This window comes from Taudactylus pleione, unplaced genomic scaffold, assembly GCF_031769625.1.
Source record: "Taudactylus pleione unplaced genomic scaffold, aTauple2 ptg000611l, whole genome shotgun sequence".
Classification (NCBI taxonomy): domain Eukaryota; kingdom Metazoa; phylum Chordata; class Amphibia; order Anura; family Myobatrachidae; genus Taudactylus; species Taudactylus pleione.
In genome coordinates this window covers 2,436,693-2,450,344 of record NW_028285013.1, presented here as the reverse complement: position 1 = coordinate 2,450,344, position 13,652 = coordinate 2,436,693, and the positions used below count along the sequence as shown (strand labels likewise).

General features: G+C 45.8%; 1 protein-coding gene across 2 annotated transcripts in view; it reads left to right on the top strand.

Annotated features, from left to right (window-relative positions):
• The window catches only part of SMYD1 (SET and MYND domain containing 1), a 49,021-nt gene extending 40,645 nt beyond the window's left edge, over nucleotides 1–8,376 (top strand). For both annotated transcript variants that reach the window (XM_088454264.1, XM_088454265.1), the window contains 4 exons: nucleotides 246–338; nucleotides 988–1,151; nucleotides 5,722–5,890; nucleotides 7,980–8,376. In XM_088454264.1, coding sequence (XP_088310390.1) covers nucleotides 246–338; nucleotides 988–1,151; nucleotides 5,722–5,890; nucleotides 7,980–8,138 — 585 coding nt within the window. In that variant the 3' untranslated portion in view covers nucleotides 8,139–8,376. The remainder of the gene's footprint in view (nucleotides 1–245; nucleotides 339–987; nucleotides 1,152–5,721; nucleotides 5,891–7,979) is intronic.
• Nucleotides 8,377–13,652: the final 5,276 nt, after the last annotated feature.

Below are 13,652 nucleotides of genomic sequence, written 5' to 3'. Positions count from 1 at the left end.
GATTTCAGGAGATTTTTGTGCTGCTAATGCTGTGGGAGGCAATAGCTTGTCCACTTGGATAATTGTTTCAGTCATGACAGGGATGCATCTGGCAGGCGAAGTTTCTTGATGCAAGCAGAAAAGCGGAATACTTGGGAGCGGAGCATGTAGCCATGTGGATTTTATATGAAATGGATGCAGGAGGATTATGGTGTCATTTGTACATGTCTGTGAAGCATGAACCATACATCTGACCTGTTTTGCAGCCTGAAGACAGCGTTGTTAGAGAGATCATGGAATTCTCAAAAAAGACTTTGGAGAAAATAGACAAAGCTCGGTCTGAAGGATCATACCATGAGGTGGGTGCATTTCTGTTGAACCTGGCTTTTTATGATTATTTTTTTACTTGTAGCTCCATAGAAATTTACAAAATTGTGACTATGATATATATTTATGACCAGTATGAGATGGATCCGTCTGGCCACTGATGGTAATGTAGAACTGTCGCCCATGCTGTTTGTGGTGATGGTATAATTTAGGACTCTAAACTTACATGATTGCCTCTTTTCTTTGCGTGTGAAATAACAATGCTACTTTATTTTTTTTTTAAGCAATCCAAAATTAGGTCAGGTGGTTGAGCATAACTGCCATTAAGTAAATTTTGATTTCAACTACAAAGTTGAGACAAGTTACTGTATAAGTGAGCCAATAAGTTTATATTTTACCTAGGCATACTGCATTTTTAGTGACCACCCGAACATTTGTCCTACTGGTCGATCCACGCAATCACGGTTTACACATTCTTCATAGGGAAAATGACAGAATCTGATTGGTTACAACAGCCAACACCGCCATTTTACTTTATGCCAGCGTTCATATATGTCCCTGAAAATGTGTGTTAGGAATTTAATTGTAATCCCAAATAATTTATTCCTGTTCCTCTCTTACTATGTTAGTGACTATTTTATTTAACTACAGTTTTTTTTTCATTCCCGAATGGGTGACCAGGTGGTGAAGCTTTGCCGTGAGTGCCTGAAGAGACAGGAACCTGTTTTGGCAGAAACAAACATTTACATGCTGCGGATCCAGAGCATAGCCTCCGAGGTGCTGTCTTACCTCCAGATGTTTGAGGAGGCTGCCGAAAACGCTAAAACAATGGTGGACGGATACTTGTAAGTAATTAGAGAATGGTGATTGTGTATAACAGACGCAAACTAATCTATTGAAATGAGGAATGTATGGATACAATTATTTTGCTCTGAGGTGTGCCTTTTACTTATATGTTACTAGCGACCAGCCCCAGCTTCGCACGGGAGCAATTTAATCTCGCCAAAGCCCGCTGAATCTAATAACAACCTATGCCATGTCACCACAGTCCCCTGCATCTCTCCACAACCCCCTGCTTCTCACTCCTGCCCCCTCCATCTCACCAGTGTCACCACAACCCGCTGCTGCCCTGCAGATGGCTGGGGCCTTACCAATGGGATGTGCTGGGAAGGGCAGGAGGATCATGGTTGAGAGGTTTGTATTGCAGCCACCGTAAGCATTATCAGCAGCATGTCCCCTGGGCTGGGGCTTCACAAAGTTATCATTATGGCCCTGATTCAGAGCCGGACGCTCTGACCAGAGCGCTCGCTCTGAATCAGGGCCCACCTCCATTAAAATGGAGCCTCCTCCTGGATGCTTGTATAGCTGTGGGTCACCACCCACAGCATATACGAGCGTGCAAAAAGATGGTCGCGATGGTCTTGACCATCGCGACCATCGGAACTGCGAGTGAAAGCCTGCGGTTGGGTTTCCCAACCGCAAGGCTAGGAGTGATTTTGGCTCTATCAGAGCCAAAATCACTCCCACTGACATCACTAGTGATGTCAGTGGGGCCGGCTTCAGACAGTAGGCGTTCCCTTGGGAACGCCTCCGTCTGGCAGGCACGACCCGGCACGCCCACCAAAGGGGGCGTGCTGTCAGTCACCATCGACAGCACGTCCCCTTTGGTGAGACACTCCGAGCGAAGGAAAGTCCTTAGCTCGCCGGGTCTCGCGCATGCGCACGACGGAGCTCCCTCAGTCATGCGCATGCGTAATGGGGAACATCGACCCACTTGCGAGCGTGCTGCCGCTCGCGAGTGGGTCTAAATGACCCCCTATGTTCTGTATGTTCGGCCGCCATCTTGTGATATTGACAGCCATCTTGTGATAGTGACAGCCATCTTGTGCCATTTTGTGCTATATGTTATTCATGAACCTATTTCACTGTCAGCTACATGACTTGCAAGAAACAAGAAATGTTTAGAAATGCTAGATTAGAGATTCTTACCCACTTAGCAAGCTGTTTCTGAGAAGCAATCTCAATGATAGGACTGCGTGCACATTCCAATGCCAGGCTGTGCATCCCCCAAGACAACTTCTAGATGTAGACTTCAGCTTCTTATCTTATTGCTAGGCAGAATATCTAGTAGGTGGGGTGTTAGAGACTTTTACCAACTGTTACCAAAGTGCTATAAAAATGTAACTGTAACTGATTTACATTAGGGGATATATTAAACCACTCCTTTGCCTGTGTGTTTTTATTCTCTCTGACATGGTCATAAGCCACTGATTCCTGAAACATATACAGAGCTCTCTTTGGGCCCCGGTGAGGTCCAAAAAACCAGATTCAACAGGCACCTGTGCACATTTCCGCAGCCTCCATGCACACCCCTTCCCAGCTGCAGAACATGACGATGAGCAATGTCCTCTTTGCACAATGTACCCTGTATTTCGTTTTCCTGGACTTCCAGTTGAATATCCTCGCTGTGGTGTTCTTGTCCAAGAACAGCACTGACTTCCATGGGAGGTGCATCCTGTTCTCCGAGGTCATGTGGCTGAGCGGGAACATCATGCTGAAGAGGGAGCACTTCACGGTGGATTGGTGGCCTGAGTCCGCCGGCAGGTTCAGCGTAGGGATGGACTTTTGAATCTGATGGTTACTAACCATCAATGTTTTGTTCTGATGGTAGTGTTTTTACCACTTGATGGTGACGGTCCGATGTTTGCCACCATCAATTGGAAATCATTCTATGGTGTTCCAATGGTTGTCTTTTACCTATGCCTCCCCTGGATTCTTCCTGGCTACTGGTCTGCATCAGGGCATCTTCATGGGTTCGTTGGAGGCTGTTTCTCACTCTCTGACTGCCTCAGACATGACCCTGCCCAGTCCCTGACTATCCTACCTATGCTTCTGCTAAGCAACAGGGCACATTGCTATCTCTGATTGGCTCTCACTGTCTTTTGCTGTTTCAGCACCCTGGCCAGCTACAGTAGCTTGGTGCAAGATTTTTTCTGTGACCTGTTTCACTAAAATCATCCTTGCTCAGCTCCATTTTGTCACAGATGAATGGTTCATACACCTAAACCTGTCACGACCAATGCTGTTTAGAATAGTGAAAACACCATAAAAATCTGTCCAGTGGTTCAAAAGATTAGCCTTAACACGCTTGCACACTCCTAAACCAGGGACTTTATGAGAGAGAGAGCGAGAGAGAGAGAGACTAGTATCAAACTATATTTGTGTTGTTGTTGTAATTATTATTTTAATTATCAATGTATGAATCATCATCAATGAAGATATCACATTTCTGTTTAATGGTGAAGATTTTTTTTTTAGTAGTATATTTAACTATAATTTACTCCACTACTCAGGTGTGCAAGTTAACTTTAGGCGGTATCCACATGGTAGATAGACAGTGCTAAATAGGTCGACACCAAATGGTCAACAGGCAATAGGTTGACAGAGACAAAAGGTCAACAGGGTCAATAGGTCAACAGTTAAATGGTTGACAACTTGACATGGACATGGCTCCGGGGACAGCGGCAGGTGGGGAGTTTGACTGGGGCGGTACACCTGTCAAACCGTAAAGCAGGTGTCCTAAGGCGAGCTCAGGGAGGACAGAAACCTCCCATGGAGCAGAAGGGCAAAAGCTCAAGCAGACGGTCAACTGGGTCAAAAGGTCAACATGCAAATGGTTGACACAGAAAAGGTCCACAAGTTTTTTTCATGACTTTTCATAATTTTTAGGGTTACGATTCGGATTAGGCACTTGGCGGATAGTTAGAGTTAGGCTGCGGAAGGGAATGGTTAAGGTTATGCACCCAAGGGGGGTTGTCACTAGGGGGAGGGTTAAGGTTAGGCACTAAGAGGAAGGTTAGGTTTAGGCACCAGGGGGAGGGTTAAGGTTAGACATTAGGGGGAGGGTTAGCATTAATATAACAAATAAAACATGTGTCAACCTTTTCAATGTTAACCATTTGGATCAATACAGAAAAAAAGAACACTTGAATCAATGGCGCTACACTTCAAAGCAGCTCATAAAGGTTTCTTTCTCCACATGCTCCGTGTATCTTTCCCCACATCAGGCATATGCAGAAAGAGAAACTCCACATGTGTGTAAAAATCACCTTTTTTAATGGCCGCAAACACGAGTGCCATGTGGACCCGTTAAAGGTCACTCCACTTGATAAAGATGCCGGTGAGCGGCGAAACGCATAGTAAAGTGATGGAGTGACAGTGGGAATATTTCATACTCCTAAGCCAAGCTTGATATACGCCTATATGAGCACCCGGGTTCCATGCCACCTTAGGAGTGTATCGTTCTGGCTTATACCATCTGGTATGACTATATTTCTCTCTTTTTAAACTTATATGTTCTAATACCATTAAAAAAAGGTGATTTTTAGACACATTTGGAGTTTCTCTTTTTGCATATGCCTGATGTGGGGATAGTTACACGGAGCATGTGGAGAAAGAAACCTTTATGAGTCTGCAACATACTTGATTGATGTAAGCTTCTAGTAAGCATCATTATATACTATTTTACTCTATATATGCACTAGGGCAGTGGTTCCCAAACTGTGTGCCTAGGCACCCTGGGGTGCCTCGGGACACTTGCAGGGGTGCCCAGGTTGGTGGTCTAGCTCAAAATAAAATGATTTATGGTCAGTGTAATTTAAATATGTAGACAAACAGAAGTGCACACCTGTCCACCACCACATAACTGAGCCTAAGGGTGACAGGTAAAGCACAATTTACTTTACTACATTTTTTAAAAACATTTCTGAATAACAAACATTTGGCGTAGGGGTGCCGTGAAAACAATGCTGATACTCTAGGGCGCCATGATTCAAAAAGGTTTGGGAACCACTGCACTAGGCTGTATATATGAAATTCTTCTACCCTTTCAAAGAGCACATCTTTGGGATTCTGTGGACTATCTCTATAGTTCCCTATACGTTTATAGTTGTTGACCTTTTGACAATGTTGAACTATTGACCCTGTCAACCTAAGTCTATGCCGACCATTTATCTGTTGACCTTTTAACCCTGTCCATCTATTTACTGTCTACCTTCTGGTGTCCGTCTATTTAGATACTCTCTATCTATCAATCCATACACCTTTAGGCTGCCCTCATAAAACAACAGAAGAGAAATTAACTTTACTGGAGTAGACCATTGCCCCCTAATGTTTTACAATGAACAATGCTTAGGTAATAGGCGTTCTGCCGCTTCATCTGCAGCATCCTCGCAGTCTACACCGCTAAGGTACTTTACTGAAGAGAGTGCTCATGCCGATTATCCTTATACAACACATGGCGGTATCTGTTGTTTTAACCAAAAATCCTAAAAAAATATTTTTAATTTGTTTTAAATGATTTTTTTTTTTTTTTTAAAGTTTGAGGGACGCTAACCTCCACTTTTTCATCAACAGAAAAATATACCACCCGAACAATGCCCAGCTTGGTATGGCCGTGATGAGGGCAGGAGTCACACACTGGCACGCTGGGTACATTGAAGTTGGCCATGGTATGATCTGCAAGGCCTTTGCCATCCTTCTAATTACTCATGGGCCCAGTCACCCCATTACCAAAGATCTGGAGGTCAGTACAATATACCCATCACCCTCATATATCTCTACATTTGATTCGTAAGCCAAATACATAAGGCAGCCCTGTGTGTTAGGAGTTTACTTCAAGTTATAGTGTACCGGCTTACAAGCAGCTAAGGAAGACTCACATATCATGATTATATAATAAATCCATAAGAATGTAGCATATCACATGTAACAAGCGGTACAGTGACTTCACCGTCACAAATCCTGAGGTAGATTTATCAAAGCTTGGAGAGAGATAAATCTAAATGTCACTTTACAGACCGTGGGGGCTATTTACTAAGCCTTGGGTGGAGATAAAGTGAATGGCGATAAAGTACCAGCCAATCAGCTCCTAACTGCCATGTCACAGGCTGTGTTTGAAAAGTGACAGTTAGGAGCTGGTTGGTTCATACTTTACCTCCATTTACTTTATCTCCATCCAAGGCTTAGTAAATAGACCCCTGTGTTTGAAAAATGTCACTTAGGGGCTGATTGGTTAGTACTTTGGGGGTCATTCAGAGTTGGTCGCAAGCGCTGAGCGTTCGCAACCGACTCAATGTTGCCCCACTGGGCAAGCGCACGATGGAGCCGGCTCCGTCGTGCGCATGCGCGAGACCCAGCTAGCGACGGACGCTCTGTCGCTAGGGGTCTCGCAGCAGACGGGGCGAGCTGTCGATGGTGAGTGACAGCTCGCCACGTTTGGGAGGCGGGCAGGGGGCGTGCCTGCCCAAACGGAGGCGTTCCCCTCCGGAACGCTTGCCGTTTGGGGGTGGCCCCACTGACATCATTGCTGATGTCAGTGGGTAGCTTCCTGCTCGATCAGAGCAGAAAGCTCCCTGGGACTTACGAGTGCCCAGACCCAACCTTAGGGTCTGGTCGTAAGCCCCGATGGTCGCGATGGTCTTGACCATCGCGACCATCACCCATGTCGGTCGCTAGAGCTGTGGGTGTTAACCCACAGCTTAGCGATAGACAAGGAGGCGGTCGTTCAGGATGCAAGCGGCCGCCCTGATTCAGTGCGACCGCTTGCAACTAACGACCGCCTCTGAATGAGGTCCTTTATCTCTCTGCACATTATCTATCTCCGAGCTCTGATACATCTCCCCCACTGTATATTATTAACCATTAAAACGTCCACTTCCAACATGTGCCTCAGTGAAGTAACTGGTTTCTACTGCATTCTCAAAATGGCTGCCTCAACTGTGTGTAGACCTGTGTGGGCCTTCATTCATTGGCTTGCTGAATAAAGGCCAAACAGAACCACCTGTCTGTAAACCAAAGTAATCAATTAGGGCAGGGGTAGGACAGTGCATCATCATGTCCCATAGCAAACTTGGGTAGGGCTCGGGCAATTGCATTCTCTCCTCCCGAGACCAGCTGCTCTGCTCTCAATGCAGCACAGCACAGCCATGTAACTAGTTTGTCATTTTTCTCCTCTTTGTGAGAAAGATAACAATTAGGGGTAAGTTGGGAGTTCTATTAAGAAGTGATGTTACCCATAGCAACCAATCAGATTCTACTTCTCAGTTATCTAGCACCTTCTAGAAGATAATACCTGGAGCCTGATTGGTTGCTATGGGCAACATCACTTCTTAGTAGAACTCCCATCTTAGTAAATTTACCCCTTAGAATCTGATTATTTGGCTACTGCTGATATTTTGCCCAGCTACCTGTGCACAAGATCCCATTAATGCCCTGAAATATATTGTATTTGCATGTGGAATAAGTAATACACGTGACTACTGTGCCTAGTGCAATGGAATATATTTGTAGGTCTATGTTTGTCCTCTGTGTGGATAAAGATGGCACATTGCTCCCCAGTGGTAGATTCAATGCTCAAGTGTATTCCTTATTCAACATTAGCATTCTCAGGGGTCTATTTACTAAGCAGTGTTAGGAGACAGAGTGAAAAGTGATAAGAAAGTGATGAGGTGCCAGCCAATCAGCTCCCAACTGTCTTCTCACAGGCTGTATTTGAAAAAGGACAGTTGGGAGCTGATTGGCTGGCACCTTATCACTTTCTTATCACTTTTCACTCTGTCTCCTAACACTGCTTAGTAAATAGACCCCTCACACCCATAATCTCTCCTGTGCAGGTGATGCGCGGACAGACAGAGATGGAGCTGAGGATGTTTAAGCAGAATGAGTTTGTCTATTACAAGATGAGAGAAGCAGCTCTGTCAAACAAACCAATTCAGGTCATGGCGGAACCCAACAGCGAGACCCAAACAAACCTGTTCCACAAGAAGCCATAGACGGACATCGGGCACTGTCCCTGGCCGCATGATCCTTCCAGTCCTGTGCGGGAGGCAACCAAGAGCTTGACTGCAGCGCAGAGCCTAAAGTGTTCTTCCCTCGTGTCCTTATATTCTGTCAGGCGGCCATCTTCGTTGTGCACTTGTCACACTGAGCCCTATCCCTCTGCTTTACTTAATTGTACTTAATATGTGAATCCATGTTTTCCCTCTGACAATAAAGACTATTTATGAATTCCTAGTCTCGGTCATCTTGTCTTGTCTTCAAAATTAGTTTGAGGGGGGTTTCTACCTTTTGGGTGAATTGGAGGCTCCTCGTCTCTTTACATCCTTACTAATAGTACAGCTTTCTGTATGGAGGAGCTCAATGACAATCGCCACGCACTACCTGGTGGGTACCAGCAATATCTGGTGATAGCCACCGCCAGGGCTTGATAAATAGGGGAAAGCCCTCTATCTCATTAGTTCGCCCATTTTTGCTGAATTTACGACTCTTCTGCAATTGATAAAGAGACCCCATAAGCTTTAGGGCGGGATGTACTAACATTGTGCGGTACATCACGCCAGACATCGCATCCCTACTGATCGCATTTGTTAGTAATACAAAGGACAGCTCTTCCGATATTAGATGTCCTTTGCGATCAGCGCTGCGCCCTGGACTTCCGGGTTTATGACCCAGGAGCACATCTGCGCATGCGCAGAGTGACGCAGCAGCTGCAGGGAATGCTGGGAGGGATCCGATTGGATCCCTCATACCAGCACAATGCAGTAGAAGCCCATAGGCTTCTATAGGGTAACGCCAGCAAAGCTTGCGTTACCCACAGTGTCGGAGACCCGGCGGTCACCCAATAGTACATATGGAAAATGTGGTAAAACTCCATTTAGTACATCCCGTTATTAATGAGGCAGGTAATGTTGTGAATGTATAATCAATCTCTGTTTTATATGGTAGCACTATGGTAATAATAATACAGTACATTTCTATTGAAATACTGTATGTGTGCACTACTGGCTGGGGTATGGCAGAGTGTAAGTACACACCAGTGGTTGCCCTGATTCCGTGAACAGCCCAGTACTTACCCAGTGGGGTGGTTTATTTAGCAGTATTGTGAATAGCACTGCCGTACTCCAGTTATGCATACACAGACTCTGTTGCGGGGTTGGGGCATACAGGTCACCAGCCGGTGACTGTACAGTATGTGGATAGCGTTGCAGGATGCAGGCAATACCAACGTGTCAGGGTGGAACAAGCGGTTATTGGCAGGATCTTTCTGAGCTAAATGGAAGACGTCCATCGCTAAATGGAAGACTGTAGCGCTCTATCACAGTGACAAGATGGCGCCACGCATGCACAGAAATACAGACGGCGTCCATCTTGGTAAGGGCTCTATTTACTACAATCCGGATTGGGAATGCAGATTGTAGTGTGATATTACCGACTGAATTCGCATTGCAATATCACAGGGATTTACTAAAAATCCCTTGCAGGGACAGCTCTCCCCTCCACAGCCTTATCACGGTATTTTCACAAAAAAATACAGTGACAAGTGCCCGCGCATGCGCCAACTGCCGCTGTAACCCCCCCGGCGTTAAGCCATGTCCCCGCGATCGCGGACCCCCCACGACCCCCCCTCCCTTAATTGCATGATCCGGGCTCCGGTGATGTCCTCCATGACTCCGATCAGCTGACATCCCATACTGCACTGGGACCCGGTCACCTGATGACCGAGGCGCAATGCAGTATGGGAGACCAGCTGACCGGAGGGAGGACATCACTGGGGCCGGCTCCGGGCTCTTCTCTGCCCGTTATAGCGGAGCAGGAGTCTGATAACCTGGGGGAGACCCTGGTTATTTGTCACAGGGCCTCCCCAGGTATTTTTTTCACAATTTATTTTTAGTAACTTGCACACAGATCGCATTTCCCATTACAATTATGGGAAATGCGATCTGATTACTAAAAATAAGTGATACTTAGGGGTTGGAGTAGAATTTACGAATTCTACTCCAATTGCCCTTTAGTAACTGTAGGTAATACTAAAATAATGTGAAAATAATGTGAAAAGGGTGTGAAAACTTTATTTTAGTAAAAATAATGATAATAAATAAAGCCCTAAAGGAGCTAGCATGGAGCATGCACTCCAGCTTCAACAATTTCTGCCTCTCTCTTTGTACGGTGTTGTTATAGGGCTCTATTTATTAACATTATTTTTACTATCACACTACAATCTGCATTACAAATGCAGATTGTAGTAAATAGAGCCCATAGAATCTTAAGAAGGCTATGCAATACTGCAATAAGCCAATAGGTGGCAGAGATGCACTTTATAATATTTACCATTAGTTATTTTAAATTCACTGCAAGTGTTTTACCATTTGTTGCAAGAACTGGAAATGATCTATCCATCTATCTATATATACATCAAATGAAATATTTATCTGTAAATTGTATTAATTATGGCACAAAAGCCACTACGGCCATTTACAAAGTAGCAAAGATGCAGGCCTGGAGTATAAATGATGGTTTGTGTAGTAATCGGGCTATTTCTGTGCACTTGCACTCGCTTATAAAGGAGTCCAATGTGATTGCAAAAGTTATAATCTTTAATGGGAGCAGCTGATTAAAACTGGACGGGCAGGGCGCACTTTGAAAGCGGACGGTGTGCTTTTGTGTGATTCCACCGGAGAACGTTTTGTGTCCCTCCTCCTCCGCGACTTCATTTTCCAATGACATCTTCACAAAATCAGGTGGCACTCCCTGGAAAGGTGGGCAAGTCTCCCGGGTTTGAGGCCACCCGACCACGGCAACCCACTTTGCCATTGAAGTGTGTGGCACAGACGGCCGATGATGCCATTTGCGTTGAATTGCATCATCATAGCTCCAACCCGCTCAACAATGCCAGTAATCTCGGAATTGCATAGCAGGGGGTGGGGCTACAATGATGTGTCATCACGTCACCAGACCCGCCTACCTCTTCTCCCAACAGCCCCCAGATCCACCCACCCCCGTTGAGCTCCGCCCCCAGCAACTCTGGCAAAAACTCTGGCACTGTGCCATTTGATCTCTAGTAGGCCATCTTCCTGAATATCAGTGAGAAGATGGTGCTACGGTGGAGGAGGGACCTGCTCGCCGGAGCAAGGTAAGATGCCTGGTGATGGTGGTGGCGGGGGGCGTTGCTCAGGGCAAAGATATACAACAAATTAGAGAAAAAAAAAGATCAGCTATACCAGGGATAGGAATGAAGTCATTTAGTTTGCAGTTACTGGACCTGCACCCAGGCAGCTTGCAATTCCGTCCTTGCAAGTATGCAAATGCAACAAGAGGTGTCTGACACCCCCTGCTGCATTTGCCATCCCAGGACTGCGACTGAGGTCACAGGCTCGGATAACCATTGAGACTATGGGTTACGATGGTGAACGGCGCCGGTCAGGTGAGTACGCCTAAGCTTACTCAGGCTGGCCGGCTTGCGAGGCTGTGGACGCAGATCCTGGCCTTGTCACTCCCGGAAAACGTGGCTGACAAGCCCCCGTTTCCAGTAACGCCCACACCGCCCCGTAAATGCCTCTGCCTGTCAATCAGGCAGAGGCATATGGGGCCTGGATGCGATTGGGTCCTGCGAACGCGCAGAACGGGTCCTGTGAACGCGCAGATTGCCAATAATTGGGAATCTGCGTGCGATGCTGTATCAAGCCCGCAGTCTGGACTCAGCAGCTGTCAGTCTTTTATCATAGACCCCTACTCAGTACAAGATGAATTAGACACAGACAGTATTTCTGTTATGACATCACAGGTGTAACCGCAACACAGGATGGTGAAAGACATTTGTAAAGGATGATTCTCTTTCACAGGGAAGTGCTCACTCGTCACTCTATAGCGGAGAGGTAAAGAGAATTATCCCCCCCTTCTCCCTGTATGAGGGATCATCCTCCCAGATACTGCTCTCCCTCTGCACCATCTCTCAGCTGTTACTGGGGCGTTCCTGTCTCATATAAGGGTATTTTACAAACATTGAAATGGCAGAGCCGGCTGCTTCCTGGCAGGTGCAGAGCTGGTGAGAGCCCTGGTGCACAGCTGATTTATTATCACCCTGCGTGGAGATGATTAGACAGTACAGACATTGCTTCCAATGCTGGATACACAGTACAATATAAGCAGCATCTCCTCAGCCTCACCCCTTTGCTCCAGTAACTTTTAGCACAGAGATGATAAAGGCTTTGCAGTGTTTTCTAAACCACTATAAAAAGTAACCTTGATCCAGTTTGTTAAGCCAAGCGTTGTAGGTTTTTGCACTGCTTGGAGTCACGATTTTACCTCTCTGTGATCCTTGTTATCAATAATACACTTAGGGGTAAATTTACTAAGGGTCGAGTTTGAGTGAGTTTGCAAACTCACATGAGTTTTTCATCTCGCAAATTTACTAAAGACAAACTCGAGTGAGTTTGAAGTAAGTTTGAAGTGAGTTTTCTTTTTTCTCTGTTAAAACTCATGTGAGTTTGCAAACTTGAAAAAACTCACCATCGGCCAAAATCAGAAGTACTTTAGATGAAAAAGATGCAACTCGCAAATTTACTAAGATTCGAGTTTCCAATCTTGTGTGAGATTGTGGCAAATTCACTGTGAAATAGAAGTTTTAAACACTCACCTCCTGAGCTGCGAGTTTGGGTGAAAACATACACAAATAATTTTTTTTTAACTTGTTTAAGTAGGGTTAATTATTAAAAAAAAATTATGTGAGGTCCCCCCCAAAAGACTAACCTGCCCCGGACTTGCCAGCCTGTCCTGGTGCCTAAAATTACGGGGAACAAAACGAGTAGGTTTCCCCCGTAAATTAGGTACCAGCACCAGGCTGCAGGGCCAGTCCTGGTTTTAATTTTAGGGGTAAAAAATTGGTGTAGGTGTACCCCTAAAATTAAAACCAGCACTGGACCCTGTCTAGCGGGGGGCTGATGCCATAGCTAGGGTTGCCCTTTCACCGGGCCCCCCAGCCGCAGCATCAGCCCTGACCGCTAGTCAGCCCAAGCCAGGGATCCCTGGGGAGTAGGGAACCCCTCCAATAAAGGGGACCCCCTCTCAAGGGCATGCCTGGCCTAGGCTGATAGCCCAGGTCTATTCCCGCCACCTCTGGGTGGTGGGTGGCGGGTTGATAGTGTAGGTGTAGTGTTAAAAATTTAATTAACAACATTGTCTTTACAGTAGAATTGCAGGTCCCAGCAAGCCTCCCCTGCATGCTGGTACTTGGAGAATCAAGTATTAAGGGGCCACTGGTACCTGTAGTTCACCTGTAAAGAAATGTGTAAAAAAAACACCACACGCACCGTGAAAATAAAGATTTATTACTTACATACATACACACACATACTTACCTGCTCCCAGATGTTCACGTCCCCTTCTCAACGTAAAGTATCCAATGGTTGTACCTGTAAAAAAAGATCCAATACTCACCTTTTGTCCCACGATGTTCTCCGAAGTATTCCAAAAAGGGCCCTGGAGACACTGTAATAAGACGCTACAGCATA